Raw genomic sequence first — 27610 nt, 5'->3', positions numbered from 1 at the left:
AAGCCTCGGCGAGCTGGCAGGACGTCCACAGTCTCACGTTTTCATTCCTGCTTCCAAACGATGTGACAGAAGAGCCATCTGTCCAGAAGAGTCGGGTCAGAGGAGCTAATGATCTGCCAGAGCGAAACGTTTGGTCAGAGAACAAACACAGGATTTATTCCAGAGTTTATCTGTAAGTTACTGAGGACTTAGGATTAATAGAATAAAAACAGTGCAGTTATCACATTATTGCAAACCGATTAAAACCCCTGCTGTTACCGTACCAGTCCAGAAGGTGGCAGTGTGCTACAGAAAAAAGAAAAAATTTTTGGTGTTCATTTCTTCATATTTTTTAATCAGCAAGTACAAGAACAGACCCACACATCGACTCGCTGTCTTTGTTCCCCACATAAAGTTCAGGTAAAACAATCACACTGTAAACCGGGAAAGACTGTAAACTCAACTGTTACCTGGACGACCAATATAAAGACATTTAAGCTGTAAAAGCTCCAAAACGCTCCACAGTAACGGACTCAAGAAGTCAGAAACGTGAAAAATCCGATGAGGTCGTTTCAAAAAAATGAGCTAAAAGAGCAAATACTGGACTTGGGTGTTAAAACAATCCACTGTCTGTTAACTAGTTCAATAAATTAGTCACAGCTTGTTTCCACTGCAGCTGAAATCAATTTTTTTTTTTAAAAAGTGCAATTATCAAACTCCAGAGTTTAAAATGCCCTCAGGGTGACAGCCAGACTTCTGAACATCTTCAACAAAATGAGACATTTGTCATGTTGGACTTTGGGAAACACTGATCCACTTCTTAACATTAACTCTGGATATTTATAAAGAGAATTGGGAAATTTTAGATTGATATATTAAAGCAAATGAAAAAGGGTCCAACAGAAGGTCTCTGATGATTTCAGATGGAAGAACCCAACTGTTGGCTGAGTTGTGATAAACCGCCTGTTTGAACTTCTTCAACACGATGTCCATTAGTTTGGAGTCGACACCAGTAAACGTTTGGTAAGCATCAAATAAATCAGACCTAACAGCCTCTGTCAGGTTGGACCGGTCCAAAGCTGTAAAAACACAGAGGAGTTACAGGTAGTCTATTCCTCCTGACGCATAAAATAATGGATCAATCCTGGAAGGCAACTAGAGTTCGTTGAGAGCAGGTCAACAAACAAATCAACCCTCAGATAGACTGGGTAACCGGGTGGTTCACAGGCTGGACTTCATCCTAACTAACACAACCAGCAGCGCTACAACTAGCAGTGGTTGTTCAGGAAGCTGTCAGAACTAAAGTCATCTCCTGCTGCTACAGAAACCCAATCAGCTGAGTTGATTACCAGAGTCCTCTAACTGTCAATGAAGGTGTCCAGAATCAGAAACACCAGAGAATATAAGGCCGGTAGTGAAAGAAGAAACATACAGAGATGCTTCCTGAGTGCCCCTGAGCAAAGTCCTGCCCTTATTAATGTCAGATTGGTCCATAGAGGAAACACTGTGGTTCTGGTCTGGATAGTAACAATCCGATGCAGCTCCACATCTGATGGGTTCTGGTGATGATGCATTCACTGTCAGGCCTCTGAATACGGTAATCTGGTTCCAGAACTTCAACTGGTTCAGATTGTTTCAGCAAAATCCAGATGGATCACGAAGCCAAGAATGTTTACAGAACATCCACATCTTTAAACTGGACTTTGGTTGCATTCACTGTCCTGTGTCTGAATAGAGGAATCTGTTTCCAGCCGGTTCTAACAGATCATCTTTTCCAGTAAAATCGGAACCTCAATGTCTTTAAACCAGACTTTGGTTGGTGGAACCAAGAAACTTCATAGCTTACTGAGAACAGAGTATCGTCTACATAGAGATGTATACTTGGATCTGATGATGATGCATTCACTGTCCTGCATTTGAACACGATAATCTGGCTCCAGAACTTCAACTACTTCCAGCAGATGAGATTGTTTTAGCAAAATCCAGTCGGATCACATTTACAGAACATCCACATCTTTAAACCGGACTTTGGTTAGCGGAACGAAGACATTTCATGACTTACTGAGAAAAGAGTATCGTCTACATACAGGTGCATATTTGGTTCTGATGATGATGCATTCACTGTCCTGCCTCTAAATATGGTAATCTGGTTCCAGCTGGTTCCAACAGATCACATTTTTTCAATGAAATCAGAACATCAATGTCTTTAAACCGGACTTTTGTTGGCGGAACAAAGAAACTTCCTAACTTACTGAGAACACAGTATCGTCTACATACAGATGTATATTTGGTTCTGATGATGATGCATTTACTATCCTGTGTCTGAATACGGAAATCTGGTTCCAGCGTGTTCTAACAGATCCTTGTTTCAGTAAAATCAGAACATCTTTAAACCAGACTTTGGTTTGTGGAACATGTTAGCTATGTATAACAGAGTATCGTCTGCATATAGACGAACATTTAGAGCCTGATTTCACTGAAGACTTGTGTTTTTTCTGCTCTCTTTATTGGTCCAAGTTAAAAATGCCCTTGTGGACCACAGACTTGGTCAGATCAGACTTCCTACCGCCACCTTCATGCTGTTGACCTGTCGGACAGAGCACCAGTTCACCGTCTCCTCACCACAGGACTCTTTCTACAGACACACGAGCAATTTCAGGAGGTCATAAACCCAAACAGCTCTGATTATACTGTATATTAATGTCAGACAATACAGCGAGTGACACACGATAAAGTCACAAACATCACTTTCTGGCAGTAGCAGTGAGCTGAGAGTAGAAAAATAAGAAGATGGTCCCAGAACTCCCGGTAAGATTCTCAAACCCAAAAAGAAAAGCACAGCCATCCTCAGTTTGTAGGAATTTGCAGATAGTCCATATAAAAATAAAACATGTGCTTCTTTTAAATATAAAATGTGGAAATACGAGTTTCTTTTTGTAGCAGAAATGTGGAGGCGGCACTGAGGTCTGTGTTGATTGGTTGTAATAAGGCACTAATGTATCCCTCCGCCGCAGTCCCAAAGGTTTCACAGCGACGCTGAAGCTTCGATTCGTCAACGTCAGACGGGCTGAAGAGCCGACAGCTTCACCGCCTGGACAAACAACAGAAACACAAAGTCAGAGAAGAAAAAACACAATGCTACAATTAAATGCAGGATTATTAAAATGAAATCTGGTGATTAAATCCCCGTCACCATCAGGAAGACGACTTTCACACATTTAAACACGGAATTCTGGGATTATTTCGCTTTGAGGATCTAAACAGAAGCTCCTCCAGTTGCAGCATTTCCCATCTGAACCCTAAAACCAGCCGGTGTGCTTAAAAGACATCCTAAAAATACAGGAAATGAATCTACAAAATGAATAGAAATCCTTTGTTGTCATAACACGAAGTACAACAAAATTTAAAGAGGCGCTCCTAAGGACACCAACAATACACACTATAAAACATTCTAAAACTCTATAAACAATATACAGTGGGTACGGAAAGTATTCAGACCCTTGAAATGTTTCACTCTGTGTCATTGCAGCCATTTGCCAAAATCAAAAAAGTTCATTTTATTTCTCATTAATGTACACTCAGCACCCCATCTTGACAGAAAAAAACAGAAATGTAGAAATGTTTGCAAATGTATTAAAAAAGAAAAAGTGAAATATCACATGGTCAGAAGTATTCAGAGCCTTTGCAGTGACATTCATATTTAACTCACATGCTGTCCATTTCTTCTGATCCTCCTCCAGATGGTTCTGCTTCTTTATTGGAGTCCAGCTGTGTTTAATTAAACTGATTGGACTTGATTAGGAAAGGCACACACCTGTCTATATAAGACCTTACAGCTCACAGTGCATGTCAGAGCAAATGAGAATCATGAGGTGGAAGGAACTGCCCAAGGAGCTCAGAGACAGAATTGTGGCAAGGCACAGATCTGGACAAGGTTACAAAAGAATTTCTGCAGCACTCAGAGCACAGTGGCCTCCATAATCCTCAAATGGAAGAAGTTTGGGACGAGCACAACTCTTCCTAGACCTGGCCGTCCAGCCAAACTGAGCAATGGTGGGAGAAGAGCCTTGGTGAGAGAGGTAAAGAAGAACCCAAAGATCACTGTGGCTGAGCTCCAGAGATGCAGTCAGGAGATAGGAGAAAGTTCCACAAAGTCAACTATCACTGCAGCCCTCCACCAGTCGGGGCTTTATGGCAGAGTGGCCCGACGGAAGCCTCTCCTCAGTGCAAGACACATGAAAGCCGCATAGAGTTTGAAAAAACACATGAAGGACTCCCAGACTATGAGAAATAAGATCCTCTGGTCTGATGAGACCAAGATTGAACTTTTTGGTGTTAATTCTAAGCGGTATGTGTGGAGAAAAGCAGGCACTGCTCATCACCTGCCCAATACAATCCCTACAGTGAAACATGGTGGTGGCAGCATCATGTTGGGGGGGTGTTTTTCAGCTGCAGGGACAGGACGACTGGTTGCAATTGAAGGAAGGATGAATGCGGCCAAGTACAGAGATATCCTGGAGGAAAACCTCTTCCAGAGTGCTCAGGACCTCAGACTGGGCCGAAGGTTCACCTTTCAACAGGACAATGACCCTAAGCACACAGCTAAAATAACAAAGGAGTGGCTTCACAACAACTCTGTGACCGTTCTTGACTGGTCCAGCCAGAGCCCTGACCTAAACCCAATTGAGCATCTCTGGAGAGACCTCAGAATGTCTGTCCACCAACATTCACCATCCAAACTGACAGAACTGGAGAGGATCTGCAAGGAAGAATGGCAGAGGATCCCCAAATCCAGGTGTGAAAAACTTGTTGCGTCATTCCCAATAAGACTCATGGCTGTACGAGCTGGAAAGGGAGCTTCTACTCAATACTGAGCACAGGGTCTGAATACTTCTGACCATGTGATATTTCAGTTTTTCTTTTTTAATAAATGTGCAAAAAATTCTACATTTCATTTTTTTTTCTGTCAAGATGGAGTGCTGAGTGTACATTAATGAGAAATAAAATGAACTTTTTTGATTTTGGCAAATGGCTGCAATGACACAGAGAGTGAAAAAACTTCAAGGGGTCTGAATACTTTCCTTACCCACTGTATTAGGAGTGGTAGTTGAGTACTGCACAAGATCAGTCTATCAGATGTGAAATGTTGGTTCCATTAGTCAAAATAACCAAATCTGAGCTTGAAATCCAGATATTTCATCAATATCACTCCATTCTATTTGCTTTAGTTTTTAGAAATGTCAAAAATAACTCATTTGCTCTAATAAGATTCTGTAAAAATCCAAAAAAGTCCACCCTCCTCAGGACATTTGTAAAGCCAAGATTGAATCAGCTGTGAGTTTTCAGAGGAAATGAGGATGAAAAAGTGAAAACATTGTGAGGAAAAACAAGCAGAAATCACCCGGAAACTGTCTCAGGGTTCAGAGGGTTAATCGCTGTTTAGTAACGAGGTGAAGCTGATTTTTACAACCTTTAATGAGATAAAAAAGAGAATCCCACCACCAGTGATTCAGCATTCTGCCTGCAGGAGGCGCTGCTGCACTCAGAGCTCATTCTACGGCTGATCGCTGCTGCTTGGGACACACGTCTCAATTCTGATCACGGATGTATTAAAAATGACTCCTGAGACACACACACGTTTTGCCGCCGATTGCCGACGGCTGATTTAAATCAACTGAAACAAATGTGAAATAATCTAATAAAGTCTGAACTGATAATTACCATGAAATGTTTTCTGATTCTTATTCCTACACTAACAGGTTAATTCATTAGTTTGATTTAAGTCACCTGATCTGACTGAAGAAAACCAATTAACTCATTAATTAATTTGAGAAGAATGAATCCAGAGTTCAGCAGGTTTCTACTCACTCAGAAGAACAGGATTCACCTCAACAGAACAGACTGTAGGAGAAAAACCAGGACTGTTAGCGGGTTAGAGGGACAGCAGGGAGGAGAGGCTCTCTACATGTTCTGCAGATGTGTAGATGTTGGGTAGATGTTGGCTAGATGTTGGCTAGATGTTGGCTAGATGTTGGCTAGATGTTGGCTAGATGTTGGCCAGATGTTGGCTAGATGTTGGCTAGATGTTGGCTAGATGTTGGCTAGATGTTGGCCAGATGTTGGCTAGATGTTGGGTAGATGTTGGCTAGATGTTGGCTAGATGTTGGGTAGATGTTGGGTAGATGTTGGGTAGATGTTGGGTAGATGTTGGCTAGATGTTGGCTAGATGTTGGCTAGATGTTGGCTAGATGTTGGCTAGATGTTGGGTAGATGTTGGGTAGATGTTGGGTAGATGTTGGGTAGATGTTGGGTAGATGTGTAGCTGTTGGGTAGCTGTTGTGTACCTTGTGTCTGCTGGTCATCCATCCTCTGATACTGGGCACCAGGACGGATCCCAGCAGGATCTGAGCTGGATGGTAGATGAGCAGAGGAACGGAGATCAGAGACAGATGCTCGTAGCCTTCAAACACGATCTTCAGCATCGGGATTCCTGAAGACACACGGAGACACAGAGAGACACACAGAGACACAGAGAGACACAGAGAGACACACAGAGACACACAGAGACACACAGAGACACACAGAGACACACAGAGACACAGAGAGACACAGAGAGACACAGAGAGACACAGAGAGACACACACACAGACACAGAGAGACACACAGAGACACACACAGAGACACACAGAGACACACGGAGACACAGAGAGACACAGAGAGACACAGAGAGACACAGAGAGACACAGAGAGACACACACACAGACACAGAGAGACACACACAGACACACACAGAGACACACACAGAGACACACACAGAGACACACACAGAGACACACACAGAGACACACACAGAGACACACGGAGACACACACACAGACACAGAGAGACACACACAGAGACACACAGAGACACACAGACACACACAGAGACACACACGGAGACACACACAGACACACACAGAGACACACACAGAGACACACGGAGACACACGGAGACACACGGAGACACACAGACACACACAGAGACACACACGGAGACACACAGAGACACACACGGAGACACACAGAGACACACACAGAGACACACACAGAGACACACACAGAGACACACACAGAGATACACACAGAGACACACTTCAGCATGATCAGTGATGGAGATGAACCTGAAATAAAGCATTTCTCTAAGTATTATTTGTGTCTTTGTGAGGTTCTCGTACCCAGAGTGAGCGACTTGTGTGTTGAACAGAACATGATGGCGACAGTATCGGCCGGACTGAACCCAGAACCCGACCTGCAGAAACAAACACATCAGTGGTTACTGAGCTTTAACATCCACGCACTTTCATGGTTTTCTGTTTCTGCTACTTTAGAACGTATCAGATGTTCCTCTTTAGAAGAAAAATCTGGTTTTCTGGAGCTTTAGGCCATGTTTAAATCTTCACTTTTAGTATTTTGCATTTTTCTGTGGTAATTTTTGCAACTTTTTGCAGTGATTTTCTGTCATTCTGTGGTGATTTTGCATCTTTTGTAGCAATTTTGCATGTTTCTAAGATGATTTTGCATTTTTCTATGATAATTTTTCATCTTTTTGTTGTAATTTTGCATCTTTTTGGAGTGATTTTCTGTCATTCTGTGGTGATTTTGCAACTTTGTTCAGTGATTTTCATCTTTTTGTGGTCATTTTTGCATCTTTCCATCTTATTTTTGCACCTTTATGTGGTAATTTTGTATCTTTTGGTGGTAATTTTGCATCTTTTTGTGTTTTTTGTTCCAAAATGAGACAAAACGACACAAATAATTCTGAGATTTATTGATAATGTTTCCTCAGAGCCTGATTTTATTGAGTTCTTCATTTCTAACATGTTTCTGCAGACTTAAGGGATATTTTTTCTAATTTAATTTTAACGGTAGATTTGCAAACTGATTTTTATGTGAATCTTTGCTCATATCTTTGTCTCATGCGGTGACTTAGTTTGTTTAAACCTGAAAAGGAAACAAACTGGATTCCATTCTCTCCTTTCAACTGCTTACATTCTTTGTATGAAAAGTGCTCTATAAATAAAGTTTGATTGATTGGTTAATTGTTAAAGTATTTGGCAGCAAACCAGACGTTCCAATAACACATTCGACCGGTTTCTCCACTCAGCTGGATTTAAACAGACAGAAGTGTTTAAAACAAAGAGGATAAGGAGGAGACTGACCTGGTGGAGAAGGCAAAGGTGAGCAGCATGAAGCTGATCTGAATGGAGAAAACTGCAGAGATACGAAAAATAAAACCTCCGTTAAAGTTCACCTGTAGTAGAAACTTTTCGTGTCACAGTGGATGTAAAATAAGTTGTGTTCACTGTAATTAACTCAGTTTTCTTCTTTTAGTGCTTAAAAGTCACACTAACGTGGTTCATTTTCATGTTGACACTAAATCACACAAATAGAAGTAAAATAACTAATAAATAATGATGGCTTCCTTCACAACTCTCTGGACTTCAAATTAAGAGTCGACTACACTTGAAATGAACTCTACACCTTTAATCTGCAGCTTGTAAATAAAAAAATGAGGGACTAACACACAGCTGGACAGCTGAGCCGCCAGTTACTTAGAAAGGTGGAAGGCATGTATAAAATGTGCTGTAAATGATGTAAAGACCCTCCAATTAAAGCTAAAAGTCTGAAAGCACATCTGGAGGATTCAATTTTAATTAAAAAAATGCTACTAATGATTGAAGATATGTCCAAAAAAACTGAAAAAAACAAATTGAAATTAGTCCTAAATGACTTAAAATCTGTTCAAAATTACTAAAAATCTCACAAAATGTGTTAAAAGTGATACAAAGTGACTGAAAATATGTCCAAAATGTGTTAAATCTTGTTGTAAATGACCCAAAAGAAGTCCCAAATAACCCTGAACAAGTCTCAAAATCTGTTCACAATAACTGAGTCGTCCAAACAAATTAAAACTTGCCCGTAATCACTCAAAATCTGTCTCAAACGACTTGCAAACATGTTGAAATTTGTCCAAAATTACTTAACCTGGAGTAATGGAACTGAATTTTCTTGATAATTAATTAAAACTTCTGTTCAGTGACTTGAAATGTGCAAAAATCATCCAAAGTGGCTCAAACTTGACCCATAATGAGAATATTTGCTGCAGTGAGTCTGACTGACTGATGAGGACGAGCAGCAGCAGGCTGCTGGGGTCCAGCTCCATGCTGGGGTTGCTGAAGGTGTCGCAGAACGTCGTGTAGATGATCATGAGCAGGACGCAGCTGCTGACGGCGCCCAGCGGAGGCTTCCGGCGCTCCAGGAGCTCCCTGAGGAAACGGCGGCACACCTGGAACCAGAACCACAGCGAGTGAGCCGCCAGCCGCCAGAACAGAACGGAGCGAGAGGGACGGAGGAGGGCTCACCTGACCCAGAACCAGAGGAACCACCACGGTCATGAAGAGCTGGGAGAAGATGGAGGAGAACGGAACCGAGGAGGAAGAACCCAGCTGCAGGAGGAGACGGAACCGGAACATAAATCCACATCTACTGATCCATCAAACGTCAAAGAATTCAAGCAGAAAACAGTAAAAGCTGCAGCTGTTCAGTCAGTTTACTAAAACTAGGAGAAAAGAATGTTTGAAAATGTTTTTAAAAACCAAATAAGTCGTTTTCTCTCGTCCCAAACTGAACCTCTAATAAAACAGTTAAAGTTTAATTTAAATCTTATTTTTTCATTCGTGTCTCTTTTAATTTTGGGAATATTTTGTTTAACCACCGTAATATTTTAAATAATTATTATTATTCATGTTAGCATCACCTGTTGATGACATTTCAGTTTTTTTCTGTTCCGTTTCCGTCGTTTTCTGTCATTTTTCTAATTTTGTGTTCAATTTTTGGCATTTTGTGTCTCCTTTTTCTCATTTTGTGTCTCTTTTTTCATGTTTTGTGTCTCATTTCTGGTCTTTTGTGTCTTGTTTATGGCACTGTGTCTCCTTTTTCTCATTTTATGCCTTATCTTTGGCAATTTGCGACTTATTTTGGGGATTTTACGTCTCATTTTGGCATTTTGCGTTTTCTTTTTCCCATTTTTTTGTCTCCTTTTTCTTGTTTTGTGTCGTGTTTTTGGCATTTTGTGTCTCTTTTTTTTTAGTTTCTGGATGATAAATGTTGTTAGAATTAGGATGTTTGAATCCACTGGAGGGTTTTTGGAGTTCGGGACGTGAATGAACATTTAGTGAAACACCGGATCAGAGCGTACAGCAGATTTAGAGGTCAAACTTACGAACAGCAGCAGCAGCACTGGAGTCACGACGATCCCCAGGAAGCTGCCGAACGCCGAGTTAAAGATGGCCGCAGCCTGAAAACACACCCACACACGTACCGCCGGTCACCATGGTAACAACAACAGTGTGCTGTAGTCTAACACTGGAGGACGTGTCACGGTGTGTGTTTTCATGTTGTTAGGGGTTTTTTTTACCTCGTTTCCTCCGACAGCCTTGGTGAGAATCACAGCGGAGGAAACCGGAGGAGGCATACAGCTCACCGTCTGTAACCTAGGCAACCGGGACAACAGGAGGAAGAGGAGGATGAAGAGGAGAGGGAATCACCTGGTTCTTCATCTACAGTAACTTTCAGTTCAGTTCAGAACATTTATTTCAAACCTGCACACAGCTCTTTTAACAACAGACATAAAAATATATCTTGGTTTGAAAATGGGATGGATGAAGCAAAAGCTTACTTAACTTTGTTTAATGCAGCAAAGTTTTACCTTCACAATATGAATATTTTCAGAGTTTCAGACCATTAACATCCACAGAGGAGGAAGATGAAGAGATGAGGCTCAGAAATGATGGAAAAAGTCCTTTTTTAATGGATTTTTTCCATCATTTCTAAGGATAAAGATCCTCAGAACTTCATCAGTCCAGCAGATAGAACCATGACATTTAGGAGGAAAAACACTGAGCTCTGATAAAAACCGACAACAGATCAGTTTAAATCCATCCAGAGTCACAAAGAAGAGGAAACTTATCAGATGATCCTGGTGTCGTCTGTGTGTAAAAATGCTCCTAAAAATGCTCCTTTCATTTTCATTCAACCAACCACCTATCACACATGCTGATATGAAAGTTTACTCAGAATGCACTGCCTAAAAACACTAAAACTTCTCCAAAGTGGCTCAAGATTTGTCCAAAATGACTCAAAACCTGTCCAAGCTGACTAAATTTGAGTCCAAATGTATCCAAAATTACTGAAAATGTGTCTAACATGACAAAAACTTCTCAAAAAATCATCCCGTTCTTGCCCAAAATGACAAAAAAAATCTCTGATATGACTGAAAAACTGTTCAAAATGACTAAAAATGGGGCAAAACGGGACACAATTTATGACATAAAAGAACTGAAACTAATAAATATTTTCATTTCTGAGTGAAACTACAAAACCTTCTATTAATTTATGAACAACATTTTAGAAACTTGCTGTTTCCATGGTGTCAGAAAGTTCTAAAAAAGGTGCAGTGTTGTCTGCAGAAACCTGAATGTGGTCTTTGTACAGAACGCTGCCTTCAGGGACCAGAATAAAGAACGGTATTCACACACTCCTACCCTCTGAGCAGCCACTGGTCGATGGTGGTGAGTTCAAGGACTCTGAGCAGCGTCCAGACGGCCAGCGGGAAGAAGACGAGTGTGAAGGACTGAACGAAGAGGTGGAGGCGGACGTGAAGCAGAGCGCTGGTCAGCTCCTACAGACAAACACAGTCAGTCCGGTTTCCTGCAGCCCCTGAATGCACCGCGGCCGTGTTTCTTACCTCCGTCTTCAGCGACAGGCCGCTGTTGAAGAAGATCAGAGAGACGGCCACGTAGGCGACGGTGATCTCCGGCCTCAACGGACCTGATAGAGGAGAGTGTTATTTACACCTGTAACCATGGCAACAGACCGATGAGGCTGTAATATCATGGTGAATACACGCTAAAAACATATTAAACACCAACATCTAGACAATGAACACTGTGAAGGACACTTTGACCAATTTTGGGCCGATTTGGAGCATTTTCTGAACAATTTTAAGCCATCATCAGACAAATTTTGGACATTTTTGAATCATTTTAAGCTCATCTTTGGTTTAATTTTGAACGTTTCTTTTTTTTAAAATCAGTTTTGCAGACTGCTGAAGTAAGATTTGTAAAGATGACCAATAAGAATAACTAGTGCTCTACCTTTGTTATTATGACTAATTACAGCATTTATTTTCTGAGCTTTGTGTCTGTCATCTGTCCTCATTTTAAATAAACAGATTTTGGAGCGTGATGTTGTTTCTTGTTAACACAGTCCCATTTGAAAATAAAGAAATAAAAAACTGAAAGGCTCAAAGTGGGGACTTTATGGATTTAAAATAAAAGAAACGGAGATAAAACGCATACAAAGAGACAAAAATCTGTAAAAAAAAACAAAACAACACATTTCCAGCTAAGATGGACTGAACAAGCCAGATGAAAATATAATGACAGTCATTATAACTACGTCTAATAAAAGAACAGTGTCTTAAATCAGAGACAAACCACCAGGCAGTAACCTCTGCTGGAGAAGCAGGATTTCCCAGCAGCCCCTGAAGGCAGCGCGCCAACAGTAGCTCAGCGTTTATCTGATCAGCTGATAAGAGGTGAAGCCTGGAGGATTAAACAGCAGCTTATCAGATAAAGCAGCAGAAATCAATACAGATAAACTCGTTTTATCTCTGAACTCTTGTTTTCTCTCCAGCAGGTGGCGCTGCCTCAGGGACAAAACACACCTGGAATATAGAAATCTACTAATTTAATACATTAATATTGTAAAAATACTACATAGTATAGCATAGTAGAAGATCCTGCAACATTAATAATTACTTAAACGCCCCTGACGAATGTAAATATGGAGGTTATTATGATTATTATGCAAATACACCTGATTAATTGACCTGAAACTACAATATGATGTAATATACTAATTTGCCAGATTAATTAGACCGTCCAGAAAAACGCGATTATGCGATCTAGGGCTGCACCAAACGACGCGTCGACGAGTTGTCTGAGCACGATACGTCATCAAAAGCGGAAGTGAGCGGATGAACGTCGGCGCGGCATCATGCATGTATTACGTATGCACGCTGCAGCACGGACGTCCGCGTTTAGATACAGCTGTATAGTAAACGCTGACATCCATGTTTACGATAGAACGCGGACGTCCGCGCTGCAGCGTGCATACGTAATACATGCATGATGCCGCGCCGACGTTCATCCGTGTTCTGCGCTCTGGTCGGAAGGGAATTTCTGTTGCATTGCGCTCTCACTTCCGCTTTTGATGACGTATCGTGCTCAGACGACTCGTCGACGCGTCGTTTGGTGCAGCCCTGATGCGATCGCATGAATTCCCGCATTAATCACCAAAATGCCGCTGATTATGCAGGGGTCAATTATTCCCAAAAGGCCGCATAATCCCCGCAAAACAGCGCAGGCCGGGCGTCACATTTTATGTGACGCCCGGCCTGACGTCATCAGTGTGTGCATACACACACACACACACACACACACACACACACACACACACACACACACACACACACACACACACACACACACACACACACACACACACACACACACACACACACACACACCAGAAGCACGAGCTGATGTGGAGCGCGGCGCCAGTGTTGCCAACTTTGCGATTTTCTCGCTAAATCTAGCGACTTTCCAAAGCGTCCTAGCGACTTTTTTTTTTTGTCAAAAGCAACTAGTGACAAATCTAGCGACTTTTTCTGCCATTTTGGAGACTGACAGGAAAACTCGGCTCATTCTGCAGTTACTGTTTTCAACAAGCAGCAGGTGCTGCTGTGAGCTTCTCCCCCTCCCAGAGCACAGGCTGTCAGTCCAGTAACCCCGCAGCAGTCCCAGTGTCTGATTAGAGGATGCATCACTCCGCGGCTAGAACGGCAGGTGAATCGCGCATATTTTTTGCAGATTTCACAACTATTCGCATACTTTGCAACTTTCCGCAATTTCCTCGCATACAATGTCATAAACACCCCGCATATTTATTCACATAATCAAGGATTTTAGCCCGCGTTTTTCTGGAGGGTCTAATTAATTTAACCACAAAGAGTTAAGGTCCTAAAACATAATTAATTATAAAACATTAATTATGTGACATTTAAAACTATTACTTAGGAAATAAAGTAAAATACTAGATTGTTCATTGTTCTTTTGACATTTTTGTTTCTCATTTTTGTTATATTTTCTCTTGTTTTTGTTGTTTTTGTCATTTGTCTCATGTTTCCTTTATGTCTCGTTTGTGTTGTCTAGTTTTTTTTAATCATTCTTTCTTACTGTTGTCATCTTTTGTATCATTTGTCCATTTTTTTTGCTGCTTTGTAACTTTTGTCTAATTTTTCCATCTTGTTTTGTTTAGTTTGTCTCATTTTGTTTCTCACTTTTGCGGTTTTGTGTCTAATTTTTGTAATATTTTGTCATTTTGTGTTTCCTTTTTGTCTCGCTTACGTTGTGAGCATGTTTTTTTTTTTTTAGTCATGTTTCTCGCTTTGTCTTTCTGTCTCGTTTTTGTTGTTTGTTAATTTTTCGCTGCTTTTTAACTTTTTGTGCAGGTTATTTTGCTGTAATTCAAGCCCAATTGAGATCAAACTGGGCTGAATGTGGAACCTGAACTAAGACGAGTTTGACCTACAGGGTTAATTATGAGTAAATAAATAACACAATTAATAAGAGGAATGCTCGTGGCCGCGCACACGGGAGCGCGGAGCGGTTTGTGTTGACATGACTGCTGAATGCAACGTGTCACTACAGTGTGAGCAGGTATGGAGGACACACACGGACGAGGACACACATGGACACACACAGACACACACAGGACCCAGTGTGCAGTAAATCCCAGCGGCCCCAGTCTAAATGAACTGTGTGTGTGAACGAACCAAATTCCGTTCGAAACACGTCAAATTTTACATCAACTCTCCCTTCAGACACATACGTTTATTCATCAGACCAACAACTCACACAAAAATATCACTAATAACACTCACTGTGTTTCGGCATACGCTACATCTATGAAATAATACGCATTTGAGCAGAAATGTAACATTTTTGCTTCAGTTTTCGCTCTTTTCTAACAGTCTTTGTGGGGAAAAACTCATCAATTAAATGTAAAAGTTGGTAGTTTAAGTAAAATGCAAAAGCTGTTTAGTGAAACTGAACCACGCCGATGTTTAAAGTGACTCCTAAAGATTGGTTTAAAATTTAAAGTGTTTTCCTGAAACATCAGGAGTAAACTAAAAACTCTCATGAGTCTGTTTCACCTCCTTTGACTCCGACGCTCGGCTGCAGTTTGGCCGACAGGATGACAAGCACGATCCCGATGATGAACCACTCTTTCCGCAGCCTCGCCAGGAGACCCATGTTTCAGCTGCCGGGGCTCCGGAGCTCCCCGCCGGCCTCCCGTCTCTACAGCTGGAGCCAACTTTCCATAACTCCGCTTCCTCTTCTTCTCTGGAGCTTTTTCTGTCACTATGCACAACACCCGGATCTACTTCCGGGCACGTGGGTCATGACGAAGCCGTAAAGACTGCAGGAGAGGCGCAGCACATTTTGCTGCAATTACCGTAAAAGAAGTTGATATTTGCCTCACTAATTGTGGTGCACAAATAAAAAAATCAATTATTTAGTTTTCTGGTCATGATTTAATAAATGGCAGCATATTATGATAAATAAATGCCTCTAGTGTAGGCCACGCCCCTACAGAGTGAAGCCAGGTCCCTAGAAAATGAAGTTATTGTCTTAGAGAGTCAAAATATGCTCTTAGAGTACATGTGTTAAACTCAAGGCCTGTGGGCCATATCTGGCCTGTAATATATTTATATCTGGTCTGTGAGATCATTGTACATTGATTTATTATTATTAATGGCCTGATGATATGAAACACTGATAACACACAAACTACAGATCCCATAATGCAGTGCAACAGCTGCCTTGTTGAATGATAGGTTGCCTGGGAACATTTCTGCATCATTCAAGTCAAGTGTCTGTTAATGTGTCCAACCTTATCGTAATGTCAAAGCTAGCCCTTAACAAAGGTGGAAAAGAAAAGCTGATTCTGCAAACAGAGCCTTTCAAAGCGATGGGAGGCTGAGTTTATGTATGTTGACATTGCCGGTAAAACTGTGTGTTTTATTTGTGGAGCTAATGTGGCTGTAATTAAGGAATTTAATCTAAGATGGCACTTTGAGCCAAAACATCAGGACAAGCTGAAAAACCTGCATGCAGACCAGAAGCTGCAGAAAGTAGAATGTGACATGTCAGCAGAGTGAAAACAAAGTGAAAGTAAGCTTTATTGTGACAGAAGAGACAGCCAAACAGGCCTTTTACTCAGGGAGAGTTTCTGAAGAACTGTATGCTGAAGGTGTCCAGATAGAAAAAGCAGATGTTGGCAAATGTTTGGTAGTGATCTGGCTTTTACTGCAGCATCACTGACCTCAAGACTCTGAAAGTAGAGTGTTGTTTCCTCAAGTCTGCTAACAATTTATTTATCTTCTGTTTTGTCAGTTGTCTTTGGAAGGTGTATTTTTTGTTATGCTGAGTCTTAGAGTGTCATTGAAGATTAAATTTCTTGTCGTCATATATGTGGGGGCTACTTGCAGTCCCATATTCTGTATTGGTGAGTTTTAGTGCAGGAGTTGAGGCCTATCTTTGTGAGCAAGTTCTCTCAGTAATGAACATAAATAAAACACATAAGCTCTTCACTGACCTGCTGAAGCTGCTGCTGCTCAGGACACGATGCCTGGTACTGATGCACTTGTGCAGGCTAAAAGATGTCAAGTTTCAGGAGCAAATAGGAGCAAGAATAAATCCTGTAAAATGCTGCTTTAAACATTGTTGCCCTATAGGGAAAAACAAACAGTTGACCTCAGTTGCTGTATAAAACAGCTGCTGCTTCAGATTTAAAGGTGTGCAGAGTTCATTTAGGTGTTCAATTACTTTCCAGATGTGGAAAACGGACTTCAAAAAGTTTCTATATCTTGATAAGTTAGATTTTTTTAAACTCCAGGACTATGTTTTTAAGTTCCACATACGTGTGAGTAAATATGTTGTGCCATTGTACAACCACTGTGATCAGCTGTAATGCACACAAATAAATGTTAAACTGAGTCATAGTGTTGTTGAAATTACACTTACTTTAATCTCTGGTTGTTTCTAATATAATTTTTTAAAGGACAGTTCATTACATATAAAGATTTTTCTCCTTTGCACTAAAACGTCATAAAAACTTGGACTTATTGTTACTTCTCAGTAATTCTGCTATAAGTTTACTGGTCCGTATGCAGCGCCTGGACCAACATGAGTTTGACAGTCCTGCCTTAGAGAGTCCAGTTCTTCTCTTACAGTCAGAACACCCTCAGACACACTGAAAAGAAACTATGAGAGCAAAAAGAGGGAGTAGAGGAACATGAAAACAAAAACCAACCTAAACACAACAGAGACTTTCTTTGTTTTCATCTAGTCAGAACAGATTGTGTTTAATGAACAGGAGGTAAACTCAGATCCGTTAAAAAGAACAAATCCAGGTTGGCTTTGACTAAAATGCTATCATATAAATGAACAGAACACATGTAGCAGCACTGTGATGCAGGCGTCAGAAGTAACTCTGGTTTCTTTACAGCTTCAGGTTCAGTCTGCGGTCTTTATTCAGGTTCTGGGGTTCCAGCAGCAGTCTGAAGGTGGACGATGTGTTTTCTGATGAGGCACTGAGCGCGAGCAGTGGCCACCATCACCTGATGGAAACAACGCTTCACATCAGCAGGAAGAGCTTCTTCATGTTTCTTACAAAAGGTTCTACAGCAGCAGTCACGTTTCTAGCAGTGACTGAGTTTCTAGGTGACGTTTACCAGACGTACCTGAGCCTTCTGCAGCTGAGCTTCATCTCCAGTGTTACAGTAAACTTGGTAAGCCTGCAGAAAGTTCTCAGCAGCTCTCTGATGCTCACGCTGCAGAGAAACGTGCAGAGAAACAAATTAACCCTCACCTGTCATTTATCTGTTTAAGTTTGCATGAGTGGATCGTCTTTGGCTGTTTCAGTGCAAATGATAGATGGCAAAGAGGTGGATTTTGAAGGGAATATATAGCTGGGTTTCCATTACCCTTAGATATGCGCAAAATGTAAATAGCGCAATAAAAAACTGGTAATGGAAACACGTGAATTTCGAAAAAGGACTAAAATATCGCGAAAAAGTTTTTACGCTCTCATGAGGTGGTTTTTCAGATGTTTCGATATTGAAAAATATCGCAAAAGTGCAACGGAAACACTTTTTCTGCAATTCTACATCTCCGGACGTGACGTACCTGGTCACATGACCAGTTCTATCGGAGTAAACATGGCGCGGTACGTGTGGACAGAAGAGGAGACAGAGACTTTTCTTGCCATTATTCTTGAGAAAAACATCACTGCCATACTAGACAGCAAACAGCAGAGGAATGCAGAGTGTTAGAAGGAGATAGAAACAGGTTTTGGGCGTCCATCTTCCTGCAGTGAAATCTCGCGGGATGATATTTTACGAGAGTTACGATGCTTCTGCCCAGAACAACCTTCAATGGAAACACGTTCAAAGCGCAAATATACTTTGTCGAAATTTTAGAAATATCGCCTTTATTTTGCGAAAAACTGTAATGGAAACCCAGCTAATAACACACTTTTTACAGATGAAAGTTACACTAGACAACAAAAGTCTCATTAAAACACGTTATAACTGCAGTTTTAATCCCTCCGCCACTGTTAGGATTTTTTTTAAATGCACAGCTAGCTGAACACTGAACTGGATATCACATATGAGTATTAGGAACACGCGTTCTCACACCATGAAACCATATATTCTCTGTCTTTAGTCCTTTATTCTGCCATCTCTACTGTATTTTTTTTATGTTATAATAGTTTGTTACCCTGCTGTAGTAGATGTTTCCCAGACTCATTAAGCTCTCAGCCAGATTGTGCTGCAGTCCATCGCTGCGAGAAAGATCAGCCAGCTTCTTCAGACATTGGATGGCTTCATCGGTGTTTCCTTCACTGTAAACACAATAAACAATAAACGTCTGGAGATCCAAATATCCTGAAATAAAAGCTCAGCATCAGTGTGTACCTCTGCAGAGAGCTGGCCATGGCCTTGTACGCCTTCGTCAGTCCGTCTGAATCCTGCAGGGATCCACAAATCTGCATGCAGGAGCTCAAGTGCTGCACAAACATTATTTTATGAGCAAACAGGAAATAATCAAACCTCTTTTATTTCTAACCAGCTGAATGAAAAGACTAAAACCTTCAGCTGTTTATCTGAGGTCCAAATAAAGATTCTCAGGTCTGAAAACACACAAAAGTCTCTAAATTCAGCCAAAATATTTCAGTGACTTTAGTTTAACCTCCTGTTGTCTTCATTTACAGGCACCAAAAAATATTGTTTCCTGTCCGAAAAAAAAATCCAAAAATTCAGCAAAAAAACCTCCAAAATTTCTGAAAATTTGCAAAAACTTCAGGAAGAAAATTCCAATAATTCCTTAAAAGTTTCCCTTCAAAGTTTTATTTAAAAAAAAAAAATCCCCCAAATTTGGCAAGAAAATTCTTGTAAATATTTTTCAAAAAATGAGAAAAAAAATCTTCCAAAAAATCCTAAAAATATCTAAAGTGATTCCATATATATCAGTAAAACTTCTGATATTTTCTTTAAGAACATTCACATAAAATCAACCAAAATCCAGTGAAATTCGCTGTTTTTTTTCCCACCAAAAAATGTTTAAAGATTTCCTAAAAAATGTTGAAAATGTGGACATCAGAAGTTTTCTCCACATTTTCAAACTAAAACAGGTCAGTTTGATCCACAGGACGACACGAGGGTCAAAAACAACAAAGGAGTGAATTGTGTTGTTCTAGTAAACCGACTGCTCGTTAAACAGACTGCTCGTTAAACCGACTGCTCGTTAAACCGACTGCTCGTTAAACCGACTGCTCGTTAAACACCTGTACCGACCTGTTTGGCAGCTTCGTGCTCTCCTGCGCTCTGATAGGCCAGCCCCAGTTTAAACGCTGCCTCTCCTTCCATCCGTTTGTCTTCAGCTGAAACACACGTTAGTAAATGTTAGATTTTATTCCAAACTTCTCGTCTTTGTGTCTCCACATGATTCAGCCAAATTGATAAAACATAACATAGCTCTGATCTGCATCTACAGAATGAATCACTGGACAGAAATCTGTGCATTTTACTCACATTTCATGAAAACAAATGTCGAAATAAATAAAATATGGAAATATGAAGGTGAATTTTCCTTTTTCATTCCATTTTGCCTTTGCTTTTACATGATGGACTGAGCTGTCAATCAAATGGCTGTGGGCGGGGCTTCTGTCCAGGTGAGTAGTCAATACGTGAAAAAACAAAAAATGGAAAACAAAAGGAAAAGGGAAAAGCTGACAAAATTAACCTTTATATTTCCATATTTATTTATTATATTTTCCTCTTTACATTTACATTTCTTTCTTTATTTTTTAAACACATTTGTTTTTTATTTGGTGTTATTTTATTTATACCTCTTGATAGTTACGCATTTATTTCCTTACTTTTTTAACACATTTTTTTCTTTATTTAACATTTCCTTATTTCACAACAGAATTCTTTTTTATTTATTCCTCTTTATATTTGCACATTTATGTAGTTATTTTTAACAGATTTATTTTTATTTAGTATTTTTTTATTTATTCCTCTTAATATTTACACATTAGTCTCCTTATTTTTAACATATTCATTTTTATTTATCTCCTCATTTTTAACATAGTTTTTAAAAAAAAAAAAAAAAAAAAATATATATATATATATATATATATATATATATATATATCCTTATTTTTAACATATTTTTTATTATTTATTATTTTTATTTATCCCATTTTTAACATATAGTTTTTCATTTATTATTTTATTTATCTCCTCATTTTTAACATATTATTTTTTATTTGTTATTTCATATTTTATTTATCTCATTTTTAACCTATAGTTTTTTATTTTATGTATATATATATATATATATATATATATATATATATATATATATATATATATATATATATTTAGCTCCTTATTTTTAACATATTTTTTATTTATCTCATTTTTAAACATATTATTTTTTAATTTTATTTTTTATTTATCTCCTCATTTTTAACATATTTTTATTTGTTATTTTATATTTTATTTATCTCATTTTTAACATATAGTTTTTATTTTATATATATATATATATATATATATATATATAACATATTATTTTTAATTTTATTTGTTATTTATCTCCTCATTTTTAACATATAGTTTTTTATTTATTATATTTTTATTTATTTATCTCCTCATTTTTAATATATAGTTTTTTATTTATTATATTTTTATTTATTTATCTCCTCATTTTTAACAGATTTACTTTGTTATTTATCACATGATTGACTCTGTGTCTTCCTGCAGCAGTAACCCGCTCCTCCTACTCTGGGTGGAGATCCTGTATCCTTCATGGAGCAGCTCCAGAGCATCTGTGAGGTCTCCAGCAGCCAGAGGAGCGTCGGCCAGTCGGCTGTAGATCCTCCACAGAACCCGGAGGGTCCGAAGCTTCAGGGACCGACTTTCCGAGTCCAGCCAGCCGTCCTCCATCTGCTGGAGGCTCAGCTCCACCTGCTGCCTCACCTGCTCCACCTCCCCTGCAGCAGCAGAACACGTTTTCACCTTCAGATTCATGCTTCAGCTCCACCGACGTCTCCATGCAGCTCACCGTCCTCCAGCTGGAGCTCGGCCAGACACAGCTGAGCCTCCACAGCCGGTCTGGAGCCTCGTCCTCCGTCTGAACAGCGCCGGTAGAAATGCACACGGAGCCAGAGGTCCTCAGGAGACGAGAAGAAGCGACCCAACAGCAGGAGCTCCTCACAGGCTGAAGACCACAGACCTGCAGTCAGAGAACCAGAACCTGATCCTGATCCTGAACCCTTAAACAGTCCTGTAAAAGTCTGTCTCATAGGGAGTCCTATCGACCTGTCCTCCTTCCTAAATGTCCTCACTGCAGTTTGTACCACAGGTCAGACGTGTTTTCCTGTGTCTTTCTCTGGTCAATTAATCTACTTTTGTGGTGATTTTCCATGTTTTTGCTGACATATTTGAACGTTTCAGGGGAATTTGAGCTCTTCTCGTGGAAATTTTGTGTCGTCCTATCGGGATTTTTGATCTTTTTTTACTCAGTTTGTGTCTTTTTGTGCTCGTTTGCGTGTTTTTGTGCTGATTTAGAATTTCCTTTGGGGTAATTTTGGCCCTTTTTGGCAATTTAGTCTGTTTTGTGGTAATTTTGCTTCTTTTGGTGGAGATTTTGTCTTTCTGTGGTATATTCACCAATTGTTGTGGTCATTTGTTGTCATTTTGCGGTAGTTTTGCACCTTCTATGCTGATTTTGTGTCTTTTTGTAGGAATTTTGCATTTTTTTTGTGCTGGGTTTGCATCTGTTTGAGGTAGTTTTGGCCTTTTTGTGGTCATTTTGCATCTTTTGGTGGACATTTTTGGTCTTTTTGTGCTGATTTTGTAGCCTAGCCGCGCTACACCCATGTTTCTGACGGCACAAGGGTCTAGGGAAGCTCGACAGGGAGGGAGGCGGGCTAAAAGGTTGTCTATCAAATCCCTCTGCAGCAATTGGGTAGGTATACAACCAATCAGCGCAACGAATAGGCTGACGTAGTTCCTGGAGCACCGGCGGATTGTGGCTAAGTCCCATTAGCTTCCCAACCAGCGGAGCCAACTGGTATATTAAGGATTTGCCATATCCCGTCGGCATAAGTCCAAATACGTCTTTCTTCTCAATGAAATACTTCAGTGCCGTTCTTTGTTTATCTTTCAAGTTGAATTTTAGCTTCAAATCTTTAAGGGCTGTGGCCAAAGCCGAGTCCAAAGATAACTGTTTATTGTGCGCCGGTTGTTTCTGTCAGAATCGTCGCGCCTCTGTCGTCACTTAGTTACGCCCGCCTTCTGACTCTACACTTCATGGTGATTGGTCCGGCCAGTTTTAGGAGAATCCAGCCTCGAGCCTTATGGAGGGTAACTAGACCCACCCTGGCAGAGAATTAAATTCGTTGCAGTGGGTTGTCTAGCGCGGCTAGGCTACTGATTTTGTGTTTCTTTGTAGTAATTGTGACTCTTTTTTGTCGATTTGGTCTCTTTCTGTGGTCATTTGTGGTATACTCACCTATCTTTGTGGTGATTTGGGGTCGTTTTATGGTAGTTTTGGCCATTTTTGTAGTAATTCTGCACCTTTTGTGCTGACTTTGTGTCTTTTTCTGGAAATTTTATGTGTTTTTGTGGGTATTTTTGGTAATTTTGTGCTGATTTTGTATTTGTTTGTGGTAATTTTGGCCTTTTTTGTGATTTTTCAGCTTTTTTACTTATTTTAATTGCAGTTTTTATCAGAACTCAGATGTGTTTTTCCTCCTAAATGTCATGATTCTATCAGCTGGACTGAAGAAGTTCTGAGGCTCAGAACTTCATCAGAAAAAGTCAATTTTTAATGGAGGTCAGAGGGGGAAGTTTATTCAGATTTAGTTGCTTTTGTCCCCTTAATTTTACACCACATCCTTATTCCAGCGTATATTCTGTCCATGAGGTTGTGTGTGAGGTACCGGTCCGTTCGGCCCGCTCGGCTCGGCTCAGGTGCAGCTTCATGGTCTCCAGTTTGTCCAGTTGTTCCTCCAGTGGAGGCGTCTGGAGCCTCACAGCTGAACTGGCCTCCCTACGATCCCGATCAGAAGCCAGCAGACGGAAGAGCTCCGAGAACGACCTGAGGGGCAGAACGAGACCATTTATTCCAGCTGCGGTTTTATCGCATTGCAGTGAAAAGTGAAGACAAACGAGATCTTCAGCTACCTGTGGTCGCCGTCCTGCAGCAGCTGCACACAGACGTTCTGCTTCAGACTGTTTCTGAACCTGCGGAGGAACGAAGCAGCGCTGAGCAGATGGTTCTTTTGGTGGAGATTTTGTGTCTTTTTGTGGTATATTCATCTACTTTTGTGGTGATTTGGTGCCGTTTTGTGGCAGTTTCAGCATGTTCTATGCTGATTTTGTGTCTTTTTGTGGTAAATGTAAAGCTTTTTGTGCTAAAATTTTGTGAAATTTTTGAGGGGATTTTGAGTCTTTTAGTGCTGATTTTGTATTTTTTGTGGTAATTTTGGATTTTTGGTGGAGATTTTGTGCCTTCTTGTGGTAAATTCACCTATTTCCGTAGTGATTTGGGGTCATTTTGTGGTAGTTTTGGCCATTTTAGTGACAATTTTGCATCTTTTGTGCTAATTCTGTGTTTTTCGTGGTAATTTTGGCCCTTTTCTTGGCAATTTGGTCTCTTTTCGTGGCAGCTTTCAAGCTTTTGTGCTGATTTTGTGTCTTTCAGTGGAGGTTTCGCCTCTTTTTGTGCTGATTTGAGAACCTCCTTCTCCCTTTGCAGCCACACAGTCAGCAACAAAGACGGTAGCTGCTGTGGACTGATGCCAGCCTGTTGGAGTGTTTCACAGATTTTATGGCTTTTTCCACATAGACAACTGCTGCTGCTAATGAACAGACAATTAAAATACTTTGGATTGCAGAGGAAAGTTCACTTCTTTAACTCAGTTTAGTTCATTGGTTGAACATAAACTACAGTCTAAAGTTTGGACACAGCTTCTCATTAAACGGTTTTATTTAATTATTTTATAAGCTGTAGAATAATACTGAAGACATCAAAACTGTAAAACAATACATCTGGAATTCTGTTGTAAACAAAACAGTGTCAGTCTACAATGTTATCAGTAGGGGGCGCCCTCACCTTCTGGTCCTGACTCGTATTCATTTACTGCGGCTCAGATGGATTTATAAACTGAATTTATTTATTCTCTGTCAAACTTAGTCGGTCTGGTTCCTGACTAGTCGCCCCACCTCTGACATTAATGTCATGTAAAAACATCCACCTGGTTACCACGGTTACCACAGAGACTGAACTCACAGGCCTATTTCTCTCCTGGAGAGATGAGATGAATTATCTGGTGAAGATTCAGTTTGGAGGGACGCCGTCTGCTGCTCCATCCTGCTGAAAACACACAAACGTAAACACGAGGTTTCACTATTTTCTGACTGCTTATTTAAATAATAATAGACTTAGTAAATGTTGATGATAATATCTAAACCAGGCAGAAGTTACCAGTAAACAGCTACATCATCTCCATAAAGATTATTAACACTTTTAGGTCTTTATCTCTGAAGCTTTCTGTCTGTTACTTCTGTTTTCTGAGTCCTGCAGCTGGACTTTGTCTGTAATCTACCTGTAATTTATCTGTAATTTACCTGTTCTGAGTGTTAATGTTGAGTCGAAATGACATCCGTCTTCGTGTGCCGCTCATCTTCACATTAACAGTCTGAAAATGACCAAAAAAGAAACAAAATGAGTACAAAGACACAAAAAACAACCACAAAAAGACACAACATGACCACAAAAAAGCCAAAAATGACACGATATAACCACAAAAAAAAAACACAAAATGACTCAGTGAGACAGATAATTATCGTATAAAGACACAAAATGACAAGACACACAAAATAATTGCAAAAAAATTGCAAAATAACCACAAACACACCGAAAATTATCACAAACTAAAAATGACCACAAAAAGACCAAACACAACACAACCAGTAAACACAACACACCCACCTCCATGACACAACCAGCTGAGGGACATGTGAAAGCTCCACAACAAGCTTTAAAGTTGAATCATTTTAATTAAACTACAGATAACAATCAGTGACCGGCATGCGCACTATTAGAGGCTAATTAGCACGGCTAAACCGCAGCTATGCTAATGTTATTCCGGGTTAAGTTTAATTTTGGGGCTAACTATAAAGGTTTGTGTTATTATTTATTGTTAAACGTGTCTGTTGTGGGCTGTTCTGTGTGTACTAAGGTGTACTTTTACCCCAAACTAATGAGTCAAAGTAAAGCTGAGTGAAGCTAGTTAGCTAATCGTTAGCAATATAAGTTACACATCAACATTAACATGAAAATTAAACAGTCTAGCTATAAATACAAAGATTACAAACCGTGTATTTACCGAGCTGTGTGTCCTTACAGACTCCGGTCCAGTTTAAAGCTGAAATCACAGAAACTAACGGAGGCAAACTTCAGATTTTATTCAAAGTTTATCGCTAACTGACGGCAGAGTTGCGGCGTCTCCATGGCAACGACGTCCGGCCGCGTCCCAACACTGAGCTGCTGCGGGGCTGGTTCCATTCAGAGGATAACTGCTGTTTATATCCACTGAAACGCGCAGAAAATACACAGAAAACAGCTATTTACGATTATAACTGACATCCATCATCATCCAGAGACGCGAAAAAATCAGAATAATTTATTCTGAGCAACAAATAATATTTTATGATGTGTTAAAACTATAAATATATATTAAAAAATCCCATTAGATGCCCATAATCATCATTTTAGTCACTTTTTTTTTTTTTTTTACCACAAGCTATGCTGGGAAATCCTCAATAATCTCTCTAATAAAAGTATTTGACATGAAAATATTTTTTGACCAAACTAAACAGATCAAAGCTTTATCAACAGTAAAATAAGATTCCAGTGCTTTTGAGACACTCTGTCATATTATTTTCCAGGGCTACATATGTAGCCGCTAGACCCAGCTCTTAAGACACAAGGGTCTAGGAACGCTGGACAGGGAGGGAGGCGGGCTAAAAGGTTGTCTTTCAAATCCCTCTGCAGCAATTGGGTAGGCATACAACCAATCAGCGCAACGAATAGGCTGACATAGTTCCTAGAGCGCCGGATTGTGGCTAAGTCCCATTAGCTTCCCAACCAGCGGAGCCAACTGGTATATTAAGGATTTGCCATATCCCGTCGGCATAAGTCCAAATATGTCTTTCTTCTCAATGAAACACTTCAGTGCCGTCCTTTGTTTATCTTTCAAGTTGAATTTTAGCTTCAAATCTTTAAGGGCTGTGGCCAAAGCCGAGTCGAAAGATAACTGTTTATTGTGCGCCGGTTGTTTCTGTCAGAATCGTCGCGCCTCTGTCGTCACTTAGTTACGCCCACCTTCTGATTCTATACTTCATGGTGATTCCCACCCTGGCAGAGAATTAAATTCGTTGCCGTGGGTTGTCTAGCGTGGCTAGGCTACAGAACCACATCACTCCGCGGCCAGACGGCAGATGAATCGCGCATGCGCAAAGTCACTACAGATCCCATCCATAGACTGTATATAAAGATGGACGTAGCATCTGGCTCCAAAAATGAAGCCCACCCAGAAGTGTCAAAAACTTGCAATATCCCGCTGTCCGCTGGGGTTGGCTCCAAAAAGCTTTTGCTCCATAGACCCCAATTCATTTTTGGAAAAAATAAAATTTGATAGACTGATGTTCTACAGCTCAGGATTTTTTTCCCGTTAGTTTTCATGGTCAAAATGAGAGATCAGGTGGCCGATCTTAAAATAAATCAATACTGAATTTTAAATAAATCGTTAAAGTTGGCGGAGCCAGGGGGCGTGGCTATACTTGATTGACAGTCCCATTGACTGGTCCTGCCCTTAGT

General features: G+C 40.2%; 2 protein-coding genes across 6 annotated transcripts; both read right to left on the bottom strand.

The window, feature by feature from the left end:
• Positions 1-313: 313 nt before the first annotated feature.
• Positions 314-15546, bottom strand: slc10a7 (solute carrier family 10 member 7). Of its 2 annotated transcripts, XM_051943988.1 has the most exons (12): positions 15301-15546; positions 11767-11849; positions 11564-11700; positions 10438-10513; positions 10243-10317; positions 9383-9466; positions 9141-9306; positions 8180-8231; positions 7196-7269; positions 6324-6469; positions 5848-5880; positions 314-3070 (listed from the first exon to the last, which is right to left on the bottom strand). In XM_051943988.1, the coding sequence occupies exons 1-11, from the start codon at positions 15398-15400 to the stop codon at positions 5863-5865; spliced, it is 1011 nt and encodes a 336-aa protein (XP_051799948.1). In that variant the 5' UTR covers positions 15401-15546; the 3' UTR covers positions 314-3070; positions 5848-5862. The 2 variants fall into 2 exon arrangements, with proteins under 2 accessions (XP_051799948.1, XP_022069208.1); XM_022213516.2 differs by lacking the exon at positions 5848-5880.
• A 1606-nt stretch (positions 15547-17152) lies between these two features.
• ttc29 (tetratricopeptide repeat domain 29) lies at positions 17153-26813 on the bottom strand. 4 transcript variants are annotated; one of them, XM_051944262.1, is made up of 12 exons: positions 26107-26813; positions 25357-25427; positions 25019-25102; positions 23911-23970; positions 23667-23824; positions 21785-21955; positions 21504-21713; positions 20008-20093; positions 19129-19220; positions 18932-19055; positions 17893-17982; positions 17153-17769 (listed from the first exon to the last, which is right to left on the bottom strand). In XM_051944262.1, exons 2-12 carry the CDS (start codon positions 25410-25412, stop codon positions 17680-17682), a joined length of 1221 nt encoding a protein of 406 aa, XP_051800222.1. In that variant the 5' UTR covers positions 25413-25427; positions 26107-26813; the 3' UTR covers positions 17153-17679. The 4 variants fall into 4 exon arrangements, with proteins under 4 accessions (XP_051800222.1, XP_051800224.1, XP_051800221.1 ...); XM_051944264.1 differs by having other exon boundaries at positions 25019-25099; XM_051944261.1 differs by having other exon boundaries at positions 26118-26813.
• Between the last annotated feature and the right edge of the window lie 797 nt (positions 26814-27610).

The sequence above is a fragment of the Acanthochromis polyacanthus genome, chromosome 23 (assembly GCF_021347895.1).
Source record: "Acanthochromis polyacanthus isolate Apoly-LR-REF ecotype Palm Island chromosome 23, KAUST_Apoly_ChrSc, whole genome shotgun sequence".
Taxonomy (NCBI): Eukaryota; Metazoa; Chordata; class Actinopteri; family Pomacentridae; genus Acanthochromis; species Acanthochromis polyacanthus.
This window is presented reverse-complemented; position numbering and strand designations above follow the sequence as displayed.

Coding starts and splice junctions, on each gene's coding strand:
- slc10a7 (XM_022213516.2), bottom strand. CDS start 15,400: ATGGGTCTCCTGGCGAGGCTGCGGAAAGAGTGGTTCATCATCGGGATC. Junction 11,701..11,766: donor GCCTGTCGCTGAAGACGGAG/GTAAGAAACACG, acceptor GTTTGTCTGTAG/GAGCTGACCAGCGCTCTGCT. Junction 10,514..11,563: donor GACCAGTGGCTGCTCAGAGG/GTAGGAGTGTGT, acceptor CCGGTTGCCTAG/GTTACAGACGGTGAGCTGTA.
- ttc29 (XM_051944262.1), bottom strand. CDS start 25,412: ATGAGCGGCACACGAAGACGGATGTCATTTCGACTCAACATTAACACT. Junction 23,971..25,018: donor TCCAGGAGAGAAATAGGCCT/GTGAGTTCAGTC, acceptor GTTCCTCCGCAG/GTTCAGAAACAGTCTGAAGC. Junction 17,983..18,931: donor GAAACATCTACTACAGCAGG/GTAACAAACTAT, acceptor GTTTCTCTGCAG/CGTGAGCATCAGAGAGCTGC.